A 27,895-nucleotide genomic window follows, 5' to 3' on the forward strand; every position below is an offset into this window, starting at 1 on the left:
ATCAGGTGAAAAAAGAAACGGGGTATGTTTAGTACAAGGGGTCCAGAAGCACGCAAAAAACACAAAATTTACAGGAGAAATGAGTGATGCAAGTACTTAGACGTAACATAACGTAACCAAATCTAACCTAACCTAATATAAACTAACGTAAGCTAACCTGAACTAACCTAAACTAACGTAATATTAGTAGAAAAAAGCGAAATTCTGTCATTTTTTGGGAAATTATGCGGGACTTCTACACTAATATAACATAAACTAAACTAACCTAACGTAACCTAAACTAGCCTAACCTAACTTAAACTAACCAACCCTACCCTAAACTAACCGAATGTGAACAGAAATTACCAAAATTGTAACATTTTTTAGAATAAAGAGCTGGACCCCTTCTGCTAAACATAGGCCAAAGAAACTTCGGGAGGATTAGCTTCCCAAGCAAAGATTACTTACCTCATAGCCATTCTTTATTTTACTTTCCACCTTCAAAATTAACAATAACTTGTTTTATTTCTTAATTATTAAGTTACCTGTTACAGCTTCTCAGGAATGATTTTATTATAATTTTCAGCACGTTTATATCATAAGATTCAAGAATAATTTTAAATTATCTTCAGCAAGTTTTCCTCTTTTCTTTCAGACGTTCAAAACTTTTTTTCAGATCAAAACAGATAATCATTAATTTAATACATGTTTTTCTTCTTTTAATCTTTGTTTCTAGGGATGATACGGGCCACAAAACTCATTGCGCACATCTAAATATTTAACACTAAACATAATTAAAATTTTAAATGAACTTTTTTAGAAATACAAATAAACAAAATTTAACTACACAACACAAAATAAAAATATATGATATGGACGGTATAGATTCAGAATACCGGGGCATTACACATACATGAGCAAGGATATGTAGTCAGTTTTGTACTTGAAAAACAAAAAGCATAAGAAAGAAGTATTTTGATCTTGGAAATTCATATCCAAAAACTATTTGCACATAATTTGTTAAATTCCAGAAACTTTGACAAATAATTGGACCTCTTAAAAAGACTTTTAGGGATAGAAATAATGCTAATATTAGAATATAATAACCATTGGACGATTCTGTATTGTTTAATAGATAAAATATTTTTTAAAAGAAAAAATTCTGCTCAAGTTAGAAAACAAAAACAATTTTCAAAAGATCTCTTTGTAGAAAAACTAAAATCAAATCTGTGTACCACGACGCTGTAATTCCAACTCGTTTTAGAGCTTACGTTTGATCTATTAAAGGAAATCATCAAACAGGAATCGCTACTCTATTATTGCAATTTGGAAAGTACCAAAGAGTATGCAAACAAAATAGTTTTATTCTGTAAAGAAAAGTACTCTTCAGCAGAAATTGAAACGCAGAAGTAGAATACCGGTGAAGAATCATTAATTTAAATACAAATGCTGTTATTATTGACGAAAACATGAATTTGCCTTCGGTAGTGAGACATTTAATTTCGGTCTCAAAGATCATAAATACAAACATTGTTCCAGTAACATGTGTATGGATATTAAACTTTGTTTCACTCTTAGCATCACATAGATACCAATAGAAGCTAGTTTAGATTAAATTGTTATACTTCATGTTTCGTTAGCTTAGCATAGTATGCTTCGTTTTATGATATTGTTTGTGAAACAAATGTATGCTGTTCCAGTTGTCTTGTGATTATTTGATTATATAATTGAACACAATTAGTTCTACAGCACTTCTTCAGACGCAACCTGTTATTTGATTGTTAATTTTGTTTCATTAATTGGATTTCAAATCTAGAAGTACTTGTTTTAAGTCAGTGTTGTGTAATGTGGAAACACAATTAAGAGTGGTTGTCTGATTGTGTATTTTGGCAGCTGTTAGCAATTATTTCTTCATGAATCATTTTATTATAGAAGAACATTTAAAAAGCGACAAGTCTTCGTCATATCCATGATATTTAATAAACCTCAAGAACTAGAAAAGTACATGTTAATGGAAACAAAGAAAGAAATGAAAAAATAAAAATTACACAACATCTCATGGCTTGTGTTTAAAATTTGACTTTGTAACAAGAGTAAATTCTGCATTTTAACTTCAAATAAATAGCTTGCAGAATATGTTATAAAGCAATGAGAGAAAAGTAAGTAATCCACTTACAATCTACAGTAGTTAATGTTTCCCGTTCATTTCATATCGATAATTCTGCTATCAAAGCAAAAAGAACTTAAACAATGAAGAACTGAGCTACGCTTTAAACATTTAAATTCGCAGTTGTAGACACCAAATCGTTATTAACAGAACAGTCAACTATGCTGGTAGTTCGAAAAACAATGCCTTTCCGCTTCTTATCTTTGTTTCGAAGTGATTTTATGCACTACAGGAAAGAAGCAATGAATAATATCGTCTGAAGGTTAACTATGGAATTAAGCTTGAAGCAAATGACTATGACAAGGTGTATATTTAATTTAGTGTCGATTGCAGTACTCATAGGACTACAAACAAGGCCATCAAGTCAAAGTAAGCAAATAAAAATTACATTAACAATATAAGTGAGTACTTCTATATTTTAGGATAAGTAATGATCATTATCCAAATAGGATAACGCATCTCTATGGTGAAATAGTGTTTCTTCTAATCTTTATGTGGTGCAACTATGAAGGTTTTCAGTAGCATCACTAGTTAAGTAGTAGTCAGTGATTCTTATTATTCATTTGAACCATTATCACTGATACTATTGTATTATCAAACTCATACTTAAGTCTGTCTATCAAAGGATTAAATGTAATCATAAAATCTACCATTGATTTCATGAGATTTGATATGAAGGTACTGCATAAGTAACACAGAGAGAACAGCATAATTTACCTATCTGCATCTTATATCCTATTTGCTGCATAAACATAGTGAAATTCTTGTTTACATTTCTCAATATATTGTCTAGATTTGAAATACTGATCTCTGAAACCAAGTACAATTGGATCGAATTACATTTGTTAAAGGGAAAAGGGGAAGTTAAACAATTCTGGTCTAACATTTAACTCTTGTTTCTTTTTCCTTTCTGTCTTCATGTTACCTATACGGAATAATACTCTCTATATATCAGTTACTCTCATTTTATTCAAGAAATTAATAATTCATTTTCAGTTTTCATCCTCGTAATATTTGAACTTGTTTACTTCATATTTCTCCCCCTTTAACTAATTAATTTGGTAATGAAGTTGAGAACCTAGCATGAGCAAATCCTCTAAGTTGCAACATAATGTTTGTTCTTTCTTTGATAAAATATTATCTTCCATATTCATTAAAATTTAAATTTTAATCATATAAAACACATGACATATAACTGAAACTTGAAAAACGTCTATATTAAATGAAGAAAGAAGTTATTTCTGAGGTTGAAATAAGTTTAATTTTTATAATATAGAATAATTGCTAGAACGACTACATTCTCACTAGATTTGCCACTTTAGACGAGTCATTTTAGCTCAAAATTTTGTGATTAGTATAAAAAAAACCTTATAAGTATGGGACTTGGAGAATAGATGGTTTCAGTTGTTGTGAACAACATACTAAAAGTCCCCAAAATTCACAAGTGTGCTAAACCGCCATATTGAAAAATGGCCGCCGTAATAAACCCAAGTTTTTAAAGTTGTGATCAATAAAGGAAATGCCTTATAGGCATGGGACTATGCGGATAGATGCATTTTCTGGTAGTGAAGAACATACTGAAATCCTCCCAAAAGCACAATTGTGTCATGCTCGCCATATTGAAATCTGGATGTTGTAATATGAAACAATTAGAAGACATTATGAATTCTTTATACACATGCATTTAGCAATAATGAATAAAATACAGAAACCCTCTTGTATTACCTCTGGTATATTGCAATATTGTACTGCCCTACTTTCACCACAGTGTAGAAGGGTTATTACACTTTATAGTTTTTCACATTTTAGGTTCTGCGTGTTGATGAAGACTTCCACAGTAAAGAATATTATCATTTCTACTATCCATATCAGACGTACATGCAGAATATGATTCCTTGTACTATTTACTGGATGATATTCAATTATCACTGTGCTAGATATATTTTATTGGAGATTAATTCGGTTACTCTTTTATCAGCCTCTTCATCAATTTACATATTATTATTATTATTATTAACATACACTTATCACATATAATTATACTTATTTTCAATATTTATTCTCACATTATTATTATTATTATTATTATTGCATTTATCACTATATTCTGTCAAGGGCTGAATTTAGTAATAAGACACTAGGATCACATCAATATATACATGTAGGCATCATCATCCAGCTAATTATCCATTTTTCTGCGTTATAAAAATTATTCATTGTACTATCTTATGGTTTTAATTTTAATCACAATATTATATACGAACTACAGTTCGGATAGCGTCGATGTTCGATCCGAGGCTCACAAATTTTAAAGACACATATTTTCACAATCCATATTACCTAACTTACAAAATGTCTCCTTTACTCTTATTTCATACAAGTTTTTTTTTATCCAAAAACGATTCGATTTTTTTTTTTTTTTAGATTTTGTGATTTCCATATCATCTGATACGGACCGGTGTCCTTTTAAAACATCCTCAGGGGTGTTTTATAATGTGTCGCTCAGCTATATAATAGCGGTGCATTACAATATGACAGTCATTTTATTTCTGTAGAACATCAAGGGTACTGATATATTTTTTCTTCTCATCAGCATCAGTGAAAATTAAATTTTACACAAACATGTTATATACATTTTTTTTAGCCAGATACATACGATACTTTGCCAGGTGATGAAATAACTGCCCCCAGATCCAATACTGGTGTTAACTTAAAATACCCAAATTTTAACATACGACGTATTGCAAGATACAGAACGATATATATATATATATATATATATATATATATATATATATATATATATATAAGCAACCTTTGCACTTTCTGTGCAATTGGCCTTTGAAAATATATACCTTGCAAAATTTTTTATTAGAAATAAAATAAATGAAAAGCAGATGTTTTTACCAAGGATGTTATAAATAGAGGATCTGCCCATATGTATCGTCATCCTATTAAATCCATGAAGCCAAAAATCAACCGACCATCGGCACGTCTGCTTGGTTACTCTCGTTTCCGCCATCGTCTGATTGGCTACTTTCGTTTACGCCACGATTGTTGGCTCAAAACATTGAGATCCTATTGGGTTGAGTGGGCAGAGTAGGGGAGCGAAACTGTGACGTATGGCTTCAAGATTTTGTTGTAAGGGCAGATCCTCTATTTTATAAGATCCTTGGTTTTTACAAATAAAACAAATGCAATCAAATTATGTCAATCACCACTTTTAGTATATATCTTCCTCGTCATCAGAAAATAGATAACTTGTATTAACATTGTTCATACAGGAAAGTCCTTTACATTTTTTACACACAGCAGAACATAACAAACCCGAGTTTCTACAGTAACATTTTTTATAGCATGTAGATCGACATAAACCTGAAATAAACTTCATCAACTCTGGAGGTGCTGGACTCCTTGTCATCTGCACTGGAGGCAAGTCATTTCCCAAAACTGTACCCATCCCAAGTCAGTTGGGTTCAATTTATTGTGTTTCAATAGCTGGACCGGAAGGTACACACGATACGAGTGTTGGACAGCTGAGTCACTTGTAGGAGGTAGTAGTGGAAGGTCAAAGGTCATGTTGAAAGGTTGTTTGGATATCATGTTATTTTGCCTATAGTGCCGTAGATCGTCCAATGTTTGTTGTTCGCCACCATACAAGTGTAGTAAAAATATTTCCCCTGCTTTGGATATCTGCTCTCGGCATCTCTACCCAAAGCATTGTTGACTCCCAACATTTTCACTGCTGAGTACCAGGGTCGATAGGGGTAAGTAGAGAACCGGTTAGCTCTGTAGATTACGAATATGTTGGTCTCGATGTCGCAAAGTGGAGTGTGTTCGAGCAGGTGTCGAAAAACCGGTCGACGGTACCGACAGTGTTATAGTCACTTCTCCGGGTTACCGTGTGCCACTAGAGAGGCTTACGATGGAGATCTTTGAGTATGTCCTCATCTCCTCACCCAGCTGCGTAATTCCATGCCGCACACTATCCATTAAATCACGGAGATCCAGCAAGGTATTCACAAGAACCAGCCCAGAAGCATGGATTGTTTACTTGTGGGGGCACGTGTTTCCGGTGACCGACGAGCACCTCGGACAATATGGATATGGGGAGAACATGCAGGCAAGCTAGTTTTCAAATATGCAAATTCCAATGTTGCATTTGAAGTTGCTCCAGTGTCAGGGCCCAAAACAACCAGATCGCTCTAGGCTATTTCAAGGCATGCGTCAGCTGAGCTTGGTTTGGTTCTAGTAGGAACCCATTCTTGGTCTTGGTTGATATCCAGCAGGCTCGTAGCTAGGAGTGTGTTATGGGAGAGCCGAAGTTCAATTTATTCCCTGACTCATACATACACACCAAGCTCAGCTGACTCATGCCTCGAAATAGCAGAGAGCGATCAGCAGTGTCTGGCTGTTTTGGGTTCTGACGCTGGAAGAAATTCAAATGTGACATCAGGATTCGCATATTCGGAAACTAGCGTGTCTACACGTTTTCTCCATACCCACATTGTCCGAGGGACCCGTCGGTCACCAGAGACACGCGCCCCCACAAGTAGTAAACAATCCGCGCTTCTGGGCTGGTTCTCGTCACTTCTTGTGAAGATCCTGCAGGATCTCTGTGGTTTCGTAGGTAGTGCGCGGCATAGAATTACGCAGCAGAGTCAGGAGAATAGGATAGATCCAAAGATGTCTACCGGAAGCATTTCTACTGGCGCACGGTGACCCGAGAAGTGACCACAACACTGTCGGTACTGTTGATCGGTTTTTCGACTCCTGTTCGAACACATCTCACTTTGTGACATCGAGACCAACGTATTTTTGAAATATAGAGCCTATTGGCTCTCAACATATCCATATCGACTCTATTACTCACCGGTCAAGAAAGTAGGGAGTCATTGGAGATGCCCTTTGTGTTTGTGCTTTTCACTATAACTAAAGCCATTTATTCACAAATACTCATGTTTAAGAGTTTTCAAACGGATGATAGCTTTAAAATAATTTTCAAAATAGAATGGCCATTTACCAAAATGGCGGCTATAGCACACTTCCAACTTCTGATGGCTTTAAGTATACCTTGTCTTTCACTACCTCTGAATGCGTCTATTTGCGAAGTCCCATTCTTGTAAGTTTTCTTCTAGTTACAAGTTCATACTAAGATGTCATATTGTGTCGTCCATTTTCCAATATGGCAGCCTTTGCACACCTGTAATTCTTTCCAACTTTTAGTATGCTTTTCACTCTAACAAAATGCATCTATAAAGTAAGTTCCATGCTTATAAGTATTTTTAAAAACTGATAGCAACTTTAAAACCATTTCTTATCTTGCGGCGGCCATTTTTCAATATGGCGGCCGCAGCACACTTGCGATTTTTGGGGACTTTTAGTATGTTTTTCAAAGAAACTTAATACATCTATCTACAAAGTCCCTTGCTTATAAGGATTTTTTCAACTAATTTTCATACTATGACTGGTCTAATATAGGTTAATGACCCTCGCTAACCTTAGCTGCGTTTTTAAAATTTTAATGACTGACTGCCAATGAAGAACATCAAAAAGAAGGAAGTAAGCTAATTAATATCTCCAACACATTATTATATAAACTTAAAATTGTTTTCAAAGCCTTTTGATAGTGTATAAATTTGGATACCCAAGAATTATGATGTTATAAACTGCGCACATACATTTCTAGTCTAAAAGGAAACGTTCGAAGCGGTTATTAGTTTATTTATTAGCGTTTTGTAGATACTGCTGGTTTACTTTCCACAATTTTGATGTTGTTTATTATTCACTTAAAGTTGTTCACAAAAATTGAAAATAGCGGGGGTAAGCTAAGGGAAGGATCTTAACAGTTCATGTTATTTTTTCCACCAGTTTAGGTAAATAATTGTATTAGATTAGAACAGAAATACTGATATCTACTTATAATTTATAAAAGAAAAAAACTCCACTGACTCACTCATTAGTAGATTTTAAAAACCATTGGGCCTAAGTAACTTCAAATTTTCTACACATGTTCTTCTTGAATCCTAGGCTATAAACGCTAGTAGAACAGCAAAATGAGAACAGAAAAAGAGGCCTTGAAGTAATTTTTGACGTTCATCAATCTTCAAAACTGTTAATAATCTCCGAAATTTGAAATATCCAATTCACTGAACTTGTGGGGAAAGATAAGATGGAATTTTGCGAAATGCTAACCCCAAGGGGGAGAAGAGAACTTGAAAAATTTCAATCGATCTCCGACACTTTTATGCGGATGAATTTGAATTTTTATAAAATTTTCTTCTTAAATCTTAAACGAAGAATAAGACAGTGTTTTGTAAAATGCGAACTTTAAGGCGTAGGTGCAAGTAAACGGAAGAATATTTGAAAAATTTTTCATGATTCATGATAGATGTAGTTTGGCTATCATTGCCCTAGACTCAGAATAAGACGGAGTTTGAGAATTGCAAGTCGGAAAGGTAGAGAGTGGGAATAAACCTTTTCCATTATTATTACTAATTTATTTTGAAACACTGAGCACAGACATCATAATTTTTTAGACCTATTAGTTATATATATATATATATATATATATATATATATATATATATATATATATATATATATATATATATATATATATATATTTGTTAATTTATTGCTTAATTATCATACATTTGATATGTTCAAATAATATTAAGGTCTGCGTTACCCAAAAATGTCAATGTTGAGTTGTAAAAACTTATAAATATGAGTATAATGATTTCTAATGCTAGTTTTAACAATGTTTATGTTCTTTTCAAATTAAAACCTTGACAGTGGATGATGTTCGAATTTTAATGTTTGTAACCTCAAAAAAATTTTGTGAAATTCAGTGTAAGATACGTCTTTTCTTGCGTTTCTTTCCAGTACAATATGTAAATGCTGCTTTTAACAGTTGATTTATACTTATGATTGTAGAGTATGATGATTAGTAGCAGCTATATACACTTGCGAAATGTAGTTGCTCTGTCATTAATTGTGTACTCCCTACATTCTCTGAACCAAAAATTTGCCATCTTCACGCGATTTAATTTAGTATAATTATTCAATTTGAAAATCATGGAGGACTTTCGGGAGAATATTTATTACCATTCGTATTTTTGCTAAAGATAACAGCCAACATACTAGACTTATATTTACACATGAACCAACATTTGTTATGATCCGAGATGGCAAATTTTCTCAAACTAGGTATCGTCAGAGAAAATTTATTATTTTGTACTATTATTATTTATATATTTCTATACAGTATATTATTACTAATATATCAAAATATATTATTATTTTATTTATCGTATACATTTTTATTTTTCTGCTTCCACTTAAATATTGATTATCCACTTCCGTGTCCTAATTTTCTATACCGTTATTTATTGAAATTGAGGGAGGAGCATAAATGTTAAATACGGCCCATCTGAGTAGTGTACTTTACAACCTCAGAACGGTTTAAGACTAAGCCGATTAGGACAACAACATCAGTGTATCATTAGACAAAGACGACATGAAAGTTAATTAAGTAAGGAATCTCGTCATTAGAAATTGAAATGACAACTACAGACAAGTAACACTAAAACAGCAATTAATCCAACAACATCTGATACGCTTCTTTAAGGAACATCAATCTTCACAGATATTCCACAGTTTAAGTAGCATCAACAATATAGCAACTATCATGGATGGTTAGTTTCAATACATTCTGATTGGACAAGTCGAGAATAACAGACAATAAATATGACAGTAATAATAAAGGACTAAATTTTTTTAGACGTGTAATGAAATATCAGTCTATTCGATTATCGAAGAATTCATACTCTACATAATTAAGTTAATACCTGTTTTGTATTATTACGTCATATGTCAATTCATTTAAAATAACAACTCATTATATATATTCCAAACTCACTATATTATTATATATACTCATCATGTATATTTATTTGTCGCTACATAGATTCATTAAACATTTATTTATTGCTTCATAAAATCATTAAACATTTAATTTTTTGTTTATCTCGTTATAGATTCATTAAACATTTATTTGTCGTTTCATAGATTCATTAAATATTTATTTTTATTCGTTGCTTCATAGACTCATTATTAATTCATCATTTTATTTGTAGATTCATAAAAACTTGTAAATACGTATTTCAGGTAACTAATATATGATGGTCCTTATGTTCAGATATTAATCTTTCCTTCAAATTCTCGATATTAATCTTTCCTTCAAATTCTCGATTTGTCTTTTAGAGGCACTTAGTTTTAATTTAGCTTAGATGTCAACAAATAGCATCAATTTCACGACTTTAATTCCATCCAAGTGGTTACACATAGTTGATGTATTTAATGTAGCAACTTACATTCAATATTATAACTGTTTTAGAATTTAACTTTACAAATACTGATTACACTATCATAATTGCATAAATAACCTACATGAAATGAATCTTAGCGGTATCAGGGAAGCTACCACATCATATTATTAATCTTTCACTATATGCTAAACAAGACCAAATAATATGAAAGTTCTCAATTTCAAAATAAGTTTAAGTTAGACTATATTCTATTACATTAATGTTTTCTACTACCTAGGTATATTCTAAATGTTTAGTTTAGAATATATTTGTTACCTATATCTATATATGTGTGAGTAGTTTGAAGTATTAAATCAAATCTCATGATTTATGAAGTTTTGGAGTATTAAATTCAATCTCCAGATCTTCTAAAGCAATAAGAATATTAATACAATATACATTAGAGATGAAATGGTCTACCGTCACGTATTTCACACTTGGAAATGACGTGCTGCAATGTATCGACTTTTTTAAATAGGTTGGAACCGTTTACCATCTAGCCTGTGGTTCTACAATCTTGGACTACAATTGCCCTTGTGCGCAAGGTGTAACCTTAAGGTTTGTCTCACAATCTTGGTTCACTTTTAGCGATGTAAACTTATACTCATATGATGTGAATGGGATACGCCCAGTGCGCGGCCAAGGCAGAAGTCTTAAGTGCCTACCAGTTTATCATACTCGTCGAGACGGTCCTGGTAGCGAGTCAGATCTTTCCTCGCAGTAATGGTACTCGTGCATTATAGGACAAGTACACCTCACGCCAGTGCAAGCACAAGCTACTGCATTGCACGATTTGACTACAGCCCAGCAGGGTCCAATCAAATCCGGGACACCCAGGTATCCCAGAGAGGGCTTGATCATTCCAGGCCCTGACTACCTCCATCGTTCAATGACTACTACCGCCTTCCACGTAAGAGATATTGCGAGTACGTCGAGATACTGCCGTATTTCAACCCTGATCGCATGTTACGTGTTGGGCCACTGTTTGAGTTTGATGCCAGCCCCTATTCTATAGAATTTCTTCTTTCCACTGGGATCGGAAGTCTTTACCCAGATATCTGGGATCAACATCTTTCTTCAGTCGCTGGTTGGGCCTTCTTCAGCCAGTAAACTTATATTTTCTCCCAGTAGATTTCATTCAAGCACTACAGGACTTCTTCTAATTACGATAGAGTTACACCGTACATTACCAGAGGCAGTGACTGATGTCTGCCGTCTGCGTACAGACATTGTCATTTGGGAGTTCACCGTAGTTCCATCCCCTGGTAGGCTTGTCCAAGTAATAAGAAACTACCTAACTTTTACATGTTTAGGTACCAAGTACACGTTGTACTTAAGCTACCTTCCGAACCCAATGATACCTATAGGCTATCAATTGCGAAGAACCACCGTGCTCTCCGTCGGTAGGGTAGTCCAAACAATACGGAACTTCTGTTTACGGAAGAAGTACACCGTTAATTGCCAGATCCAATGACTGGTGTAAAGAGAAAGGTCATTTGTGAGTGATGGCTACTCTGGTAGCGTTGTGGAGTTGCACCTATTGAAATAACGTGGGATAACGATTGCTCCCACTGCCTCTCTTACTCTTGAGGTACGAGAATGCGTTAGAATAAAATATTCATTCTTGGACCCAATATGACGCTCTTTGAGGATAGTATCACATTCATCTTTCGGATAGGGCATTGGATCCACCCCACTGGGCACAGCAACTACCAATCTTTCTTACGTGTTGAGATGCAACTTAGTCTTGTGTCCCGAGCCCAAGGACACAAGCTGGTTACTGGAAGATAGGGGGTGAGCTCTCACCTAGACCGATAGGAAGTGCAATTGACACTACCTACTTCGGTGAACCTGGAACAAGATTACACGTACCCTTCCAGATCCGATGGCAAAGTTTAGTTGCCATTTAGAGATCAGGCTGAAGCATTCATTTCCCGTAGGTTGTTATCCTGACAATATACTGGCTCTCAAGAACGGTGCCGGACATTGGCACATGATACAACGAGAGTAACGTGTTCCCATGCACTTCCCGAGTTCCAATCTTCCCCTCAACGTTTCCTATATACCACAGTACATGTGAGGTGTTAACCGTCGAGGGAGTCCCTTCTTTCTCAGCACGGGTTGGCCATGTTGGGGCTATAGAATGTGCACTGTGTATCACAAATTTTCTAATTCTGTTCCACTTACCATAGTAAATAATACACACAAAATCATGTTAAGTAGAACGGGTGACGCCGCACTGCTAGAGTATATAAACACTTCATTAAATTATAACAAACTGAATAAACAGTATTATTATCACAAATAATATAGACAATACAAGTTATAACGTCAAATTGCAATTATATGGAATAAATATGGACAATTATTATATCTGGTAAAAACGGCCATGATTTATTTTTTTAAAATGTGCATTGTTATGGATCGGGGATTAATGGGTCTGTAACAAGTATTCGAGAATAACTTATACAGCACATTACATACGATGCCCACACAGAGTAATCTACATGAAAATGCATGACATTACCCAGCTTTGGACAAATACTATCGAAACTCAAGTTCTGCAAACATGACAGTTCCTTTAGACTTTCGTAGTCCGTGAACGTGGATGTTAAGGCGAAAATATCTCTATTGTAAACATAAAATGTCTGTTGGTAGAACTTTCATGTGTGCTACGATCCGGGGTACAACTTTAAATTATGCGAATTTCGTGGTATGTGAATTTATTAATTTTCCAACAACATTATCCCTATTTATTACATTGTGCATTATTCTATACTGGGTTAAGCGATTCAAATGTCCGATTTTACATCCGGTTACAATGGATGAGCAGAGGTCACCATTCCGCGACGTCATAATTTCCGTACATGTTTACAAAACAGACTGGAATGCTCAATGCGTCAGGATTAGTGTTAAAAAGATTTGAAATTAAAAAAAAAACATTCCCCTTTTTTCTGAAAGAAAAAGCGTTTGTATAATTTCTGTCAATATACCTCTAATACTTCTAATAAACTTCAAAATTTAATATTTCCTATTATATTGGATACAATTTCAATACTCAGTAATTATGGAAATGAATGAAGAAAGATAAATCTTGATTCAGCTTTCGATTTACAAGTAAATCTGACTCACTCACTGATTCATAATTACTAGGCCTCCAAAATTTTGAATTGAACTTCGAAACTTTGAAGAAATAATCTCCTTGTTCAGTCCGCATCAAAAAATTGCGACAGCTAACGCCGTGCAGCTAGCCACCCAATATACACCTTCTTATCCCATAATCTTGTCTGGTAAAGAGACCCCCTCTCTCTCCTCCCTTCTTCTCTCCCATACTAAAATTAGCTAACAACATGAACGCAATTCTAATTTCAAACTACACATGTATTAGTATTGATAAAATGAAATAACAAAACAAAGGCGAAACAAGATTCATAAGTTAATTTAGGGAGAAACTGACACATACACAATGAAAAATTAAAACCAATGAATATCTATTACACAGAGGTTCAGAAATGAGGCAGAGAGAGAAAGAGAGAGAGAGAGAAGGCTAGAGAAGAAGAAAAAGGAAAGGGAGAACAGATAATAATGTGGAATTTTAAACTTAGTAAGAAAAGAACCTAACATTATAAAGTTCCGTTACCAGAAATCCAACAGTAATATAGAAATAACGTTTGTTTATATATTTTTTTCAGGACTGTTCGAATATATAGAGGATGCTTGAAACATTCATGAAGTCACTTTCGAAAGCGTACTCAATTTCCAGTAGAACTCTAGATCTCACAGATACATCTAAGATAATGTCAACAGTTTAACACATGGTTTGTTTCCGCGTAGTTCGGTTGTAAATGCGGTAGTGTTCATTGGACGTACTGATGCAAACTACATTCTAATAAACCCAGTAGGTAGCGTAGGTCATATCTTCCATTCCAGACTACTAGTGCAAAGTGAACAAGAAAAGGAAAAAAACGAAAGGACAAAGGAAGAAACAAAGAAAGATAAAATTGAATGAGTGCTATTTTACTGGTAAATTTCATAAAAAATATCCTATATTAAAGGTCCAAACCGTATCATAATGAAAAGTTGCAAACATTCAAATGAAAAATTGGATGTTCCTTATAGATGTAGCAGACCTTGCATGTTTCAAATTTCAACGTGAATAAATCACATTGAATTATAGGATGGAAGCAAATTTGTGACGATCTAGTATAAATAATTTTTGTTTTCAAATAACCAAAGAGGTTGCCATTTCCTAGTCTTTTCCGAAGATTTATCTGTTCCGAACATCCAGCATCACTTTCATCTCTTGCGGATATAACGTTGTAATTTACACAGATAAAATGAACGAGCTAGAGCTCAAACGGATCATAGTGTCAATCGGATGATGTTGGTTAGCTTATGGACCACCACTGGATCGTGCATTCAAACCCGTCGTGACCCGGTAATTCGACTGAGACTCGGTGAACCAGATGATAAAAAAGATATTTTCCTTATTCTCTTGCGTTTAAACAGTATTTCTTTCATAGATGACCAGGACTGGCGATGTTATGCCCAGAGCACGAAAAATTCGACGCTGAAGTTATCAGTTAATTACATTCTCCAGACCAGGTCTATCGTGCTCTTGCTCCGCTTTAACTTTGGAACAAGCACACGCAGATGAAGTGCGTGTGTACGTGAGAGAGAGGGGGAGAAGAAAAAGATGCAACGACAGGATAGGGAAACTACAAGAAAGAGAGAGAGAGACGAATATAAATATGAAACATACTTATCATTACAGTGTATGATGAAGAACGCACACACTGTTTATTCGAATTCTCGCCAGTGATGCTTTGAAAGTTCTCGAACAGAAGATAAAACTGTGTTTGCAGCCATTATTTTATGCGAAAAAGTTATACTACCTGATGGGGAATCGAACCCAGATTTTCAACTTTACCACTACACCACCGATTCATTTACCCAAAATTTTTTTCAACAAATGCTGTAATATTTCTTTTTGAGAACGATAACACGAAAAGTGTTTATTGCAGACCAATGAAGTGTTTGGAATATCCTGTTAAATCCCTTGCCCTTTCCCAACCAACATTCGTAAATCGTCTGTATCCTGATAAAGGTGTTTGCTTCCAAATTCTTAAGCATTGCACGTCTAATATGAGAAATCGATTCTTCACTATCACTTTGTAAAAAATATAGCTTTGGCGTGAAGAAGACTTGAACCCATGCTGGAGAACTGTATTGATCGTAACTCTACTACGTTACCGCTACGCTGCTATGCCCCCTGTAACAAGAAGCAAAATATTACTTACTTCAGCCTTGATCTTTGTAAGCATCAAGCTTCTTTCTGTAAGATTATTTGCACCTAAATGGACAACGAAATTCATTTATTGGACGACCGAGAGAGAAATTAGTGCCCACTAATAAAGGAAACAACATACAATCGAGGAGAAATTACAGAAATAGAAACATATTATGAATAACTTCGCCCTGCAAGTCCAAAAGTACGCCAATAATAATAATAATAATAATAATAATAATAATAATAATAATAATAATAATAATAATAATAATAATTATTATTATTATTATTATTATTATTATTATTATTATTATTATTATTATTATTATTATTAGCATCAATTGGCCTCTTTGCTGCGCAAAATTGAGAAATAATAATAATATGCTCCGTTATTCAGTGACTTTTTACTATTACATTTGAGAGATCTTTGATATCATTCATTTTCGATGAGTTTTATATCTCTCCTCCCCTTCCCATATAGCGTAGCACGGCATCTTCAGTGTCATTGTTCATCTCAGCCACCCGGAAAACTATGAAATCGACAATGATATTGGTTATTTTGATCATTTTTATGTCTCCTCCTCCTCCATGTTGCAGGCTGAATTTGGATTTAAACGGCATCAGAGACGGCTTATAGTCTCTGTTCATCTCAACGGCTCCAAAAATTATATACTCGATGCTAATATCGGTCATTTTTCGCTCTCTTTTAAATGTTGCTATCCTTCCTCCTTCCTTTAGTTACATCATCAAAATAATATAAGGAAAACTCGGGTTCGACCTTCATCTAGGTTGAAAATTTTATCGAGATTGGTACGGTAGTTCAAGACTTATTAAATTTTATTTATGTTTATATATATATATATATATATATATATATATATATATATATATATCCCTTTCCCACTCCCCTTCTCTAAGTTCTAGAGTCAAAGTGGAATAATAAAAAACATATCAGGCCCGAACCTCATCTATGTTAAAAATTTGATCGAGATAGGTCGTGTGGTTCAAGAGTTATTAAGTTTTATTTATTTTTATATATCTCTTCCCTACCCTCCACTCCTGTAAGTTTTACCGTCAAAGTGATAAGATGAAAACCACTCCAGGCTCGAACTTCATCCGTGTTGAAAATTTGATGCAGTTCTGTCCGATGGTTCAAGACTTATTAACTCATTAACATATTAACTTTTATTTTTAATTTACATTGATTTTTGTATATCTCTCCGTCCCCCCTTCCCTATATTCCACCATCAGAGTGAAATAATTAAAAGCATTTCATGCACAAACGTAATCTATGTTGAAAATTTCATCCAGATTGGTCGTTTGATACAAGACTTAAGTTTTCTTTATTTTTTTTTATATTTTTCCATCCTCCCCCTCCCCTAAGTAACACCATCAAAACGAATAGATAAAAATACTCCCAGGTTCGATCATTATCAATGGCGAATATTGATCGAGATCGGTCGGCTGATTCAAGAGACTATTAGTAACAGTCACTTTCAATTTTATAATATAGCCTATTATTATTATTATTATTATTATTATTATTATTATTATTATTATTATTATTATTATTATTATTCGTGTACTTTTGAATTTGCACGGAGAAATTACTGCACAATATATTTTTATTTCTGTATTTTTTTCCTGATTTAATGTGGTTTCCTTTATTAGTGGGCACTAATTTCTCTCTAGGTCATCGAATAAATGAATTTCGTTGTCCATTTACGTGCAAATAACCTTACAGAAAGAAGCTTGATCCTTCCAAGCAGAAAAACTGAGTTCGATTCCCCGTCAGGTAGTTTAACTTTTTCGTATAAAATAATGGCTGCAAACACAGATTTATCTTCTGTTGGAGAATTTACAAAGCATCACTGGCGAGAATTCGAATAAACAGTGTGTGCGTTCTTAATCATACACTGTAATGATAAATATGTTTCATATTTATATTCGTCTCTCTCTCTCTCTTTCTTTCTTTCGTGACGTTTCCGTATCCTGTCGTTGCATCTTTCACTTTTCCCCCTTCTCTCTCACGTAAACAAGCACTTCATCTGCGTGCGCATGTTCCAAAGTTAAAACGCAGGAAGAGACCTATAGGCCTGGTCTGGAATATGTAATTAACTGATAACTTCAGCGTCGAGTTTTTCGTGCTCTGGGCATAACATTGCTAGTCCTAGTCATCTCTGAAATATTGTTTAAAGGCAACGGAATAAGCAACATATCTTTTTTATCATCTGGTTCACCGAGTCTCAGTCGAATTACCGGGACACTACTGGTTTGAATCCTCGACCCAGTGGTGGTCCATAAGCTACCCAACATCATCCGACTGACACTATGATCCGTTTGAGCTCTAGCGTGTTCATTCTATCTGTGTAAATTACAACGTTATATCCGCAAGAGATGAAAGTGATGCTGGATGTTCGGAACAGATAAATCTTCGGAAAAGACTAGGAAATGGCAACCTCTTTGGTTATTTGAAAACAAAATTTTATTTATACTAGTTCGTCACAAATTTGTTTCCATCCTATAATTCAATGTGATTTATTCACGTTGAAATTTGAAACATGCAAGGTCTGCTACATCTATAAGGAACATCCAATTTTTCATTTGAACCTTTGTAACTTTTCATTATGATACGGTTTGGACTTTTAATATAGGATATTTCTGATACAAATTCACCAGTAAAATAGCACTCATTCAATTTTATCTTTCTTTCTTTCTTCCTTTGTCCTTTCGTTTTTTTCTTTTTCTTGTTCACTTTGCACTAGTAGTCTGGAATGGAAGATATGACCTACGCTACCTACTGGGTTTATTAGAATGTAGTTTGCATCAGTACGTCCAATGAACACTACCGCATTTACAACCGAACCACGCGGAAACAAACCATGTGTTAAACTGTTGACATTATCTTAGATGTATCTGTGAGATCTAGAGTTCTACTGGAAATTGAGTACGCTTTCGAAAGTGACTTCATGAATGTTTCAAGCATCCTCTATATATTCGAACAGTCCTGAAAAAAATATATAAACAAACGTTATTTCTATATTACTGTTGGATTTCTGGTAACGGAACTTTATAATGTTAGGTTCTTTTCTTACTAAGTTTAAAATTCCACATTATTATCTGTTCTCCCTTTCCTTTTTCTTCTTCTCTAGCCTTCTCTCTCTCTCTCTTTCTCTCTCTGCCTCATTTCTGAACCTCTGTGTAATAGATATTCATTGGTTTTAATTTTTCATTGTGTATGTGTCAGTTTCTCCCTAAATTAACTTATGAATCTTGTTTCGCCTTTGTTTTGTTATTTCATTTTATCAATACTAATACATGTGTAGTTTGAAATTAGAATTGCGTTCATGTAGTTAGCTAATTTTAGTATGGTAGAGAAGAAGGGAGGAGAGAGAGGAGGTCTCTTTACCAGACAAGATTATGGGATAAGAAGGTGTATATTGGGTGGCTAGCTGCACGGCGTTAGCTGTCGCAATTTTTTTGATGCGGAGTGTACACTAGATTGCATATTAGACGGAATTTTTGAGATTCAATCTCTAAAGGAGAAAACAGAGGTCTTAAAATGTTTGTTGCTGTTTTTGAGATCTCCGAAACTTTTTGACGTAAAACTTCCAAAGTTTGTATAAATATTTCCCTATGTACCCTAGGATACGATAAGATGAAATTTTACGAAATGTGACCTCTAAGAGAGTAAATGGGGTGTGCGTTTAAGAACTCCAATGAAATCGGATTTGTATCAACAATTATTTTAAAACTACAAAGAAATTGAAGACTTTGGGGCAAAAACTCGTTAAGGTCAAAAAGTGAAAGTGTAAAGGAGGTAGCCTCACAAGGTTTTCTCGTCATCCAATTTTCCTCGAACTTAGCACATATATACTAGACCGAAAATAAATCGACACGTGTTTTTTTGTTTCTTCGGAAATAGGTTAAGGGGACAAAGGGCCCTTTTGCAAAAGAAAAAAATAAAATAAAATAAAATAAATAAATAAATAAAATGCCCCCTTGACTAAAAGGGACACATTAAAGGAACGAAACTCTCCCGATGCAAAGATGACTTCAAAGTACGGGTTTTGTCGTTTTTGCGATTAAAGAGTTTCAGGGGACAACGGCTTCCATCGAAATGACAAAGGACCCCTCACAATCCTTATGAAAATTAGACTTCGGTGGTATTGTTTGAAATCGTGGTATGTTGTAGATATTGTGTACCTGAGAAAAAGTCTCAATGGGCCCAACCAAAAATCACTGACCGTTTGGCCACTACACAGCTACTTTATTGAAATCAGCCGAAGATAATGATATTCTGGATTTCAGTAAAACTGACTGAAACCGTGATATGTTGTAGATATTTTGATCGTGAGAAAAAGTCTTAACGGATATAACCACCAATCAATGACCGTTTGGCCACTACAGGGCCACTTTTTTGAAAGCATCCGAAGATGTGAGATATTCTGGATTTCGATGAAAATGACTGAAACTGTGATATGTTGTAGATATTATGATCGTGAGAAAAAGTCTCATAGGCACAACCACCCATCATTGACCGTTTGGCCACTACAGGGCCACATTTTTGAAAACAGATAAGGTAAGGGTATTCTGTATTTCGGTAAAAATAAATGAAGCCGTGTTGTTGTTAGATATTGTGATCCTGAGAAAAAGTCTCAATTTGTACAACCATATATCACTGACCGTTTGGCTACTGCAGGGCCTTTTTTTTGTTAAAAAAAAGAAAAGAAAAAAAAGAAATAGAAAAAAAGATCAGACAGTAACGGTATTCTGAATTTCAGTGGAATTGCGATATGTTGTAGATATTGCGATCCTGAGAAAACGTCTTAATGAGCAAAACCACGAATTACGGACCGTTAGGCCAGTACGAGGTCACTTTTTTGAAAGCAGCTGAGCCGAAGATAGTGATATGCTGGATTTCGATCAAAATGACAGAAACCGTGATATGTTATAGATAATGTCATCCTGAGAAAAAGTCTCAACGGACACAACCACATGTCACTAATCGTTTGGTCTCCACAGGGTTACTTTCTTGAAAACAGCCAAGTATAACGATGTTCTGGATATCTGTAAGAATGAGTAAATTTGTGATATGTTGTTGATCTTCTCATCGTGAGAGAAAGTCTTAATGGACACAACCATCGATTGTTGACCGTATGGCCACTACAGATCCAGTTTTTTAAAACAGCCTGGTATTATGATATATTTGATTACGGTGTAAATGAATGAAACTGTGATACGTTGTAGATGCCATGATCCTGAAAAAAATTGCCTAGTGCCTTCCAGGGTTTTCCTTTGTCCCTCAAGATGAACATCGGAATGTTGTCTGTGCTTCAATGATGTTAGACGCTACTCTCCCTCATCCCATTTCGAGGTTGTGGGATAGAACTTTTCCATCAGAATTCCAGAATATCCTTACCTTCTGTTGTTTTAAGAAATTTGGTCCCGTAGTTGCCAAATGGTCAGTGATTGGTGGTTGTGTCCATCGAGACTTTTTCTCAGGATCACAATATCTACAACATGTCACGATTTCAAGCAATTCCACCGAAATCTAATTTTCGTAAGGATTGTGAGGGGTTCTTTGTTATTTCGAAGGAAGCCATTGCCTCCTGAAACTCTTTTCTCGCAAAAACAACAAAGCCCGTATTTCCTACTTTGAAGTCATCTTTGCATCGGGAGAGTTTCGTTTCTTTAGTGTGTACCATTTTTTGAAAAGGGGCCCTTTGGCCCCCTTAACTTATTTTCCGAAAGAAACATAAAATACGTGTCGATTTATTTTCGGTCTAGTATATAAGTGCTAAGTTTGGAGAAAATCGGAAGACGAGAAACCCTTGTGAGGCTATCTCCTTTACACTTTCACTTTTTGGACTTAACAGGTTTTCGGCCCAAAGTCTTCAATTTCATATATCTTTCAAGTATTTTTCATAAATCTTATTGTTCCTGTACGAAGAATGAGCATAGATGTGAAGGTGGTAGAGAGCTCACCTCCGGTGCTTGGGGTCCCGGGTTCGATCCCAGCTCGCACCGTGTGGACAAACCCGTGCTCATGGGTTTTCTCGGGGTTCTCCCACTTCCTCCCACTTTCTTCATTCCACTATTTCACTCATCTCTCATAATCACAGTCTGCTTTGGCCTAACCGGTATAACCCTGGGAGGTGAAACTTAAAAAGAAGATGTGAAGATCATTATTGAACATACAGATTGCTCATACTAAAGCAAAGCATGTTTGCCATTTATTACACACTGTATGACATATTCTATATTTTGGAAATTTTTGAATTATAAATGTAACCTTTACTAACCCTTCATTTAATTTCTTTTCTTAAAAATCAATTTCAAGGAAAGTATGTGTATCGTACGCCAGAGATCGAAAAATCTCTGGCATTAGGTTGTCATGGTGACTGTAAATGTGAGTGACATCTTGTTAATTTAAGGCTCAAAAATGTAGGCCTATGTGTTAAATTATTTTTTATTATTGTGGCGCCCCGTTTCTAGAACTCTCGCCTGGATCAGAAGAAAACTTTTCGAGCACTGCCCTACACGATCTACAGAACTCATTCACTCTGGGCCAAACTTGGCAAGGAGATCTTAACTTGCTTAGTAAGTGTCTGAAACATCTTTTTGTGCAAATCTTTGGGTCCCAAGTTATTGGCCATCAAAGTTGGGGTTGTGAACTTCTTCAAATTTTCGCCAACCACTTCCGGTTTCAATATTAAATTCGCATAGTTTTGACGTCTACCGTTGTTTCACAATGTGAAACAAACCCTACTTGATTAATTAGTAGAAGTGCTTGTCTTGTGCCAAATGTTCCTCCTTTAAAATTTGTCATCATTATTTTAAATTTAAATTTGTTCTTTCTTTTTACATTTTAAGCTTGCAATTATTACGGTAGTATATTTTTCAAATTTTCTGATTTATCCAGTTGATTATATTTTGGTAACATGTTCAGTACAGGTTCAATACATGTGCCATAATTACTTGCAAAGGATGAGAGTGAAAGGAAGTTTGATTTTTTATGTTCATATTCTTTTACATGTCCTTGCTATCCATTGTAGATTATTTTTCAATGGAACATTTTTCTGTTGTGCAAAAACTTTAATTTTGTTATTTTTTTCAATTACATCATTTTTCATTTTCTCCATAGTAAAAACTTTTCCGCCAAGGTAAGAAATTGTATTTTTGTTGGAATGATTCCTGTCAGCTATAATATTATATTTTTCGGGCAATGCGATGATCGTGATAGTACAGTTTTGAGTGTATCATACTGTAGTAACTATTTTTATCATAAAAACGTGTCATTTTTTGTATAGAATATATTTATATACAGAATGTTAGCATTGGTACATTGTTTTGTGATATTGCTTAATATGACTTGATTCACTCCCCACTTCTTTGCATTGAAACTTCATACGTGTTTCGGTTATTAAATAGTGTAGATGGTGCTTCCATTTCATTTCTGAACCTAAACCAAGACCAAAGAATTTTTAAATCTAAAACAAGACCAAGTTATTTTAAATTATTGGTGTTATCTAATGAATTTCCATTGATTTCTAATGTGCTTTGTTAAGTTTTTATTTTTTAGCGAACATAGTGAATTTTGTTTCAGTCCAGTTTTATCCATGTATCGTAGACCAAACAAATATTCTTGAAAGAATTCACTCCATGATTTCTTTCGTTACTTCAATAAGAATTATGTCATCAACATATGTTTTCTTCAGTAATTCTATTATTAGGCCTAACAGATACCGGTATATGTTAAATAATATTGAACTGAGTTTACTCCTTTGCCTTAAACCAATTGAAATTAGACTAGAAGCATTATATGTTTTGTCTACATATCATTACATTATGGGCTATTTTTATAAATTTCTAAGAGATATTCAATCCCATACATTTTTGTTTGAATAACATATCTAATATCAAAATCATAAGCTTTTTAAATATCCAAACTGACTGTCAAAAGACATTTTTATTTTTATAACTTTTCTGAATGTTTCTTCGCTGAAATTAGTTCTATTATGAGGAAATATCTTACTGTTATCCAGAAACTATGTCAATTTATTTAATATAAATGTTTCAAACATTTAAAATGAACATGGTAGCAAAGCAATCAATCTGTCTGTAATTTTCCATTTATCCTATCACTTTTCTTCGCTCTGAAATAGATATAAAAAGAATTTCTTTCATTGTATTGGAGTTATAGAGATTTCCCATATATTGTTATAAATAGCAAATATAGACTTTTCTTCATCTTCTAAGATATGTTTGTAATGCCAACAATAGCCGCCACCAAAGTCCAGTGATGAATTATTTTTAACATTGCTCAATACAGTATCAAACTCTATTTTTAAAAAAAGTGAATTCAAAAAATATGTCTTTCTTTCCCTAAGTATCTTATGACTTCTTTTCGTGAATTGTTAACGTAGACAGAGGTCAGTAGTTGTTGATGTAGTCCTTTAACCCAGTTACTGTAATCTATATTATTTTCCATATTGTGTTATTGTGTTTGATCTCTTTTTAATTGTTCCTAAATTAAGTTCCATTTGATTATTTTGGAGGATTGCTAATGAGGGAAGGGCGCGATGTCACTCAGAGATAATTACATTAAATTTGGTGTAGGAGTTAGTAATGGGAATAGAAACAAACGTGTGAAAGCATTCGCTTCGCAGGCGTTCGGAATCAGAAATAATGGACTCTACAGTTCTGCAGAAGTATTGCCTGTCAATCAGATATTACAGACGGAGCCCTTACTGGCTGTTGCGGCATGCAAAAGAAGTTAAATAAAGTAGAATGAAAAGATAAAAGATGAGCTGAAGAGAAAATGCACCAATATCCGCCCTCATTCCCAACAGGCGAATGCCGGGATACTAAATCTATCAACTGGCCTTGCCATTACCCACATTATCTCTTGCCTATTGTGTATACATCACTAGTTAGCCTAATGAAATGATATGAAGCAAATAAAGAAAATATATACACAGAAATAAATCCTCGTCACGAAACGCTTATGTTCACTTTGTGTTCACACTATTAAAATGCAGTATTTGTGAAACATGCGTGAGTTATATTTGGAGTTTTGAACAAAGTTGTTATGAAGCTACTTCTGTCGAATACATTTTGCTACTTTCCAGCGGTGAGTAGGCCAAATTCAAATATTTCCTTTATCCTTTGCGTTGACATAGTTGTGTTAATCAACAGTCTTGTATTTATTCAAACGGTTATTTTTGTAATGGCCGTCCACAGTCGTTCCCATTTGAAACACTACTAATCCCGAAATATATTTTAAATTAACATTTAATACTTGCGTACTGACAGCATCTTAGTGTGAAGAAATACAGCAACTTCATGTCGGCCTCTTCCTTCTTGCGACGCCCATGATTAATTTATGTATATATTTTCTTTATTTTTTTAATATCATTTTATTAGGCTAACAACTGAAGCACATCCAATGGACAAGAGATAAAGTGGTTAATGGCAAGGGAAGTTGATAGATTTAGTATCCCGGCATTCGCCTGTTGCGACTGAGGGCGGACATTGGAGCATTTTCTATTCAGCTCATCTTTTCTGTTTTCATTCTACTTTATTTAACTTCTTCTGCATTGGCCGCAACAGTGAGTAAAGGCTCCGTCCCATCAATATCTGATTGACAGGCCATACTTCTCCTAAAATGTAGGGCCCATTATTTCTGATTCCGAACACCTGCGAAACGAATGCTTCCACACGTTTGTTTCTATTCCCATTACCGACTCCTACATCAAATTTGATACAAGTGACATCGCACCCTTCTCTCGTAAGAAGTTTTTTCACAGAATTTTTTGCGAACTTTGTCTCTAGTAAAGGTTTCTTCATTAAAACTAGATATTTGGCAATTTTAAAAAGAATCTTCTTTACTTTTGGTTTTCAGAAACATTTAATACGTTCTCTGGTAGTTATTTACTGCTTTTTGAGAGAATATTTTGCCAAATAGGTTTCATATCATCTTTGGATGTAGTTCTATCTTTTTTAAGAATTTAAGATAATTAAAAATTTGTTCCTATATATTATTGTTATTGAAGATATTTTCTCTTATTTTCTAATTCTTACATTGGACATATTTAATCATTTTTTCTGTAGTTATTCCATTCAATTCCAATTATAACAAGTTGTAACTTTGATTTAAAAGTTTTGAATAATGGGTTATCTAATTTTGTCGTTAATGTTATCTCATGTAATTGAAATATAATTGAAAAGATATCACTTCCACATGTCTCGAAGTATATTTGCCACGATGTTTGAAAATGATTTTTGACAATTATTAAGTCAGGAATAATGTTTCAATTTCATGTTTTTCTGGTGGAGGTCCTATGATTCAAGATTAAATATGGAAAATTGGATGAAGTTTGTACCAGATCATTTCCCACTGTGCTTCCTTTAGTACTTTCCCATCAACGTAATTGTGTGTTATAGCTTCCTGCTATATAATGTATATCGTTTATTTCTTTGAAGTTTGAGTCCCAAAATTCTGTCATGAATCATATATATACATACAGCTTGAGGTGGTACATATATATACAACTTGAGTCAAAAGTTCTTTTACCACCAGTTATAAAATAAAAGCGAATGTAGATAGCCGGAACTGGTAATTATAGGGACACGTTAGGTCGAGGGGAAACCTTTATAGTGCGTCGGCCGCCGTCTTGAATCTTGCTCAAAAATTTTAAACGGGAAGGAGGTGTGATATACACGTAGGAAACAGGGCTAGCATTTTAAGAGAAAATCAATGGTGTAATCAAATTTAACAAAACTTTCATAACTTTGAAGTTATAATAACATGAAACTCAAACCAGAATTGACACTGACAAAGACACATCTACGGCAGTGCTCTCTTCTTTTGTTAAGTCTCCACAGCGAAGCACACGCTGATTATCACCGGATTGACACGCCAGGCAAATATCAATTTGCAATATGTTACAGACGCATCTATACAAGCTACAGCTGTAGCAGTGTCTTTCTGAGGATCAAACAGATCGGAGACTGCAATTTTGTGAATAGGCAGTGGAACAATTGCGGCATTAGTCAACTTGACAATGCAAATTGTACATACTGATGAAGCAATTTTTATACTTCAGGGGAGGTAAACAAACAAAATCTACGTTACTTGTCTGCAGATAACTTCAAGCCGACAAATCCATGTAAAATGGTTGATGCAGGAAAAATTATGATGTGGACAGGGATCTGTGGGACACGTGTAATTTACCCATTTGTTATCTCTGGCACCTTAAATTCAGATGGTTACTTGGACATGTTAGAACAACTCATTCTTTCCTCAGTCTCAGTTTCAGATTACAACTTTCCCTCATTCTATCAACATCATTGGGCGCCATCTCATTATGGACTGCAGGATTGTCCGTATGAAGATGAACAATTTTGTAGTCAAGGATTAGTAGATGTAGACCAATGGAATGACCTCTCAGATCACCTGATTTATTACCATTGGAATTTTAGGTGTGGGGTCAGCTTAAGTGGTATATGGCGAAGAGATTAGAGATCACGATCATTTGGAACAACGGATACAAGATGCATGTGTACAAACCACACATGAGACATTGCTCCATGTTCATACAGCTTGAGAGACACTCAGCAAACATACATAACCAGTACATTGAATACATTTTTAAGATGTAATCTGAGTTTTATGATATTATAACTTCATTGTTATTACAGATATGTTAAATCTGATTACATATTTCTTAATATTCTAGCCCTGTTTCATATTTCACATTATCCCCTTCCCATTTAAATCTTTTGAAAATGGCAGACAGGAATATGGAAGCCGTTTATCTGACAAGCACCATAAAGGTTGTCCTCGGCCTAACGTGTCAATACAATTACCAATCCGGGTTATCTACACTCGCTTTTTTAATATAATGAATAGAAAGACTTTTTACTCACCCTGTACTTTTTAAAAGTGTTTTCTATTTTTATTGAAAGTAAGTTAATTTAATTTTCGTGTGATTTATATTTAACTTGTTGATTTTTACTTTAATTTTTAAATTTACGTCCTATACCTCCATAGCAATCTTCGTTTTGTGTTATAATGTTCTA

The 27,895-nt window shown here is 34.4% G+C and overlaps 1 protein-coding gene across 1 annotated transcript in view; it reads left to right on the forward strand.

Annotated features, from left to right (window-relative positions):
* The first annotated feature begins 2,283 nt into the window (after nucleotides 1-2,283).
* Nucleotides 2,284-27,895, forward strand: part of LOC145666757 (salivary endonuclease-like) — a 45,176-nt gene continuing 19,564 nt past the window's right edge. Inside the window, exon 1 of the mRNA XM_081734313.1 lies at nucleotides 2,284-2,515. Coding sequence (XP_081590439.1) covers nucleotides 2,416-2,515 — 100 coding nt within the window. The 5' untranslated portion in view covers nucleotides 2,284-2,415. The remainder of the gene's footprint in view (nucleotides 2,516-27,895) is intronic.

The sequence above is a fragment of the Thermobia domestica genome, chromosome 1 (assembly GCF_964235325.1).
Source record: "Thermobia domestica chromosome 1, izTheDome1.hap1.1, whole genome shotgun sequence".
NCBI lineage: Eukaryota > Metazoa > Arthropoda > Insecta > Zygentoma > Lepismatidae > Thermobia > Thermobia domestica.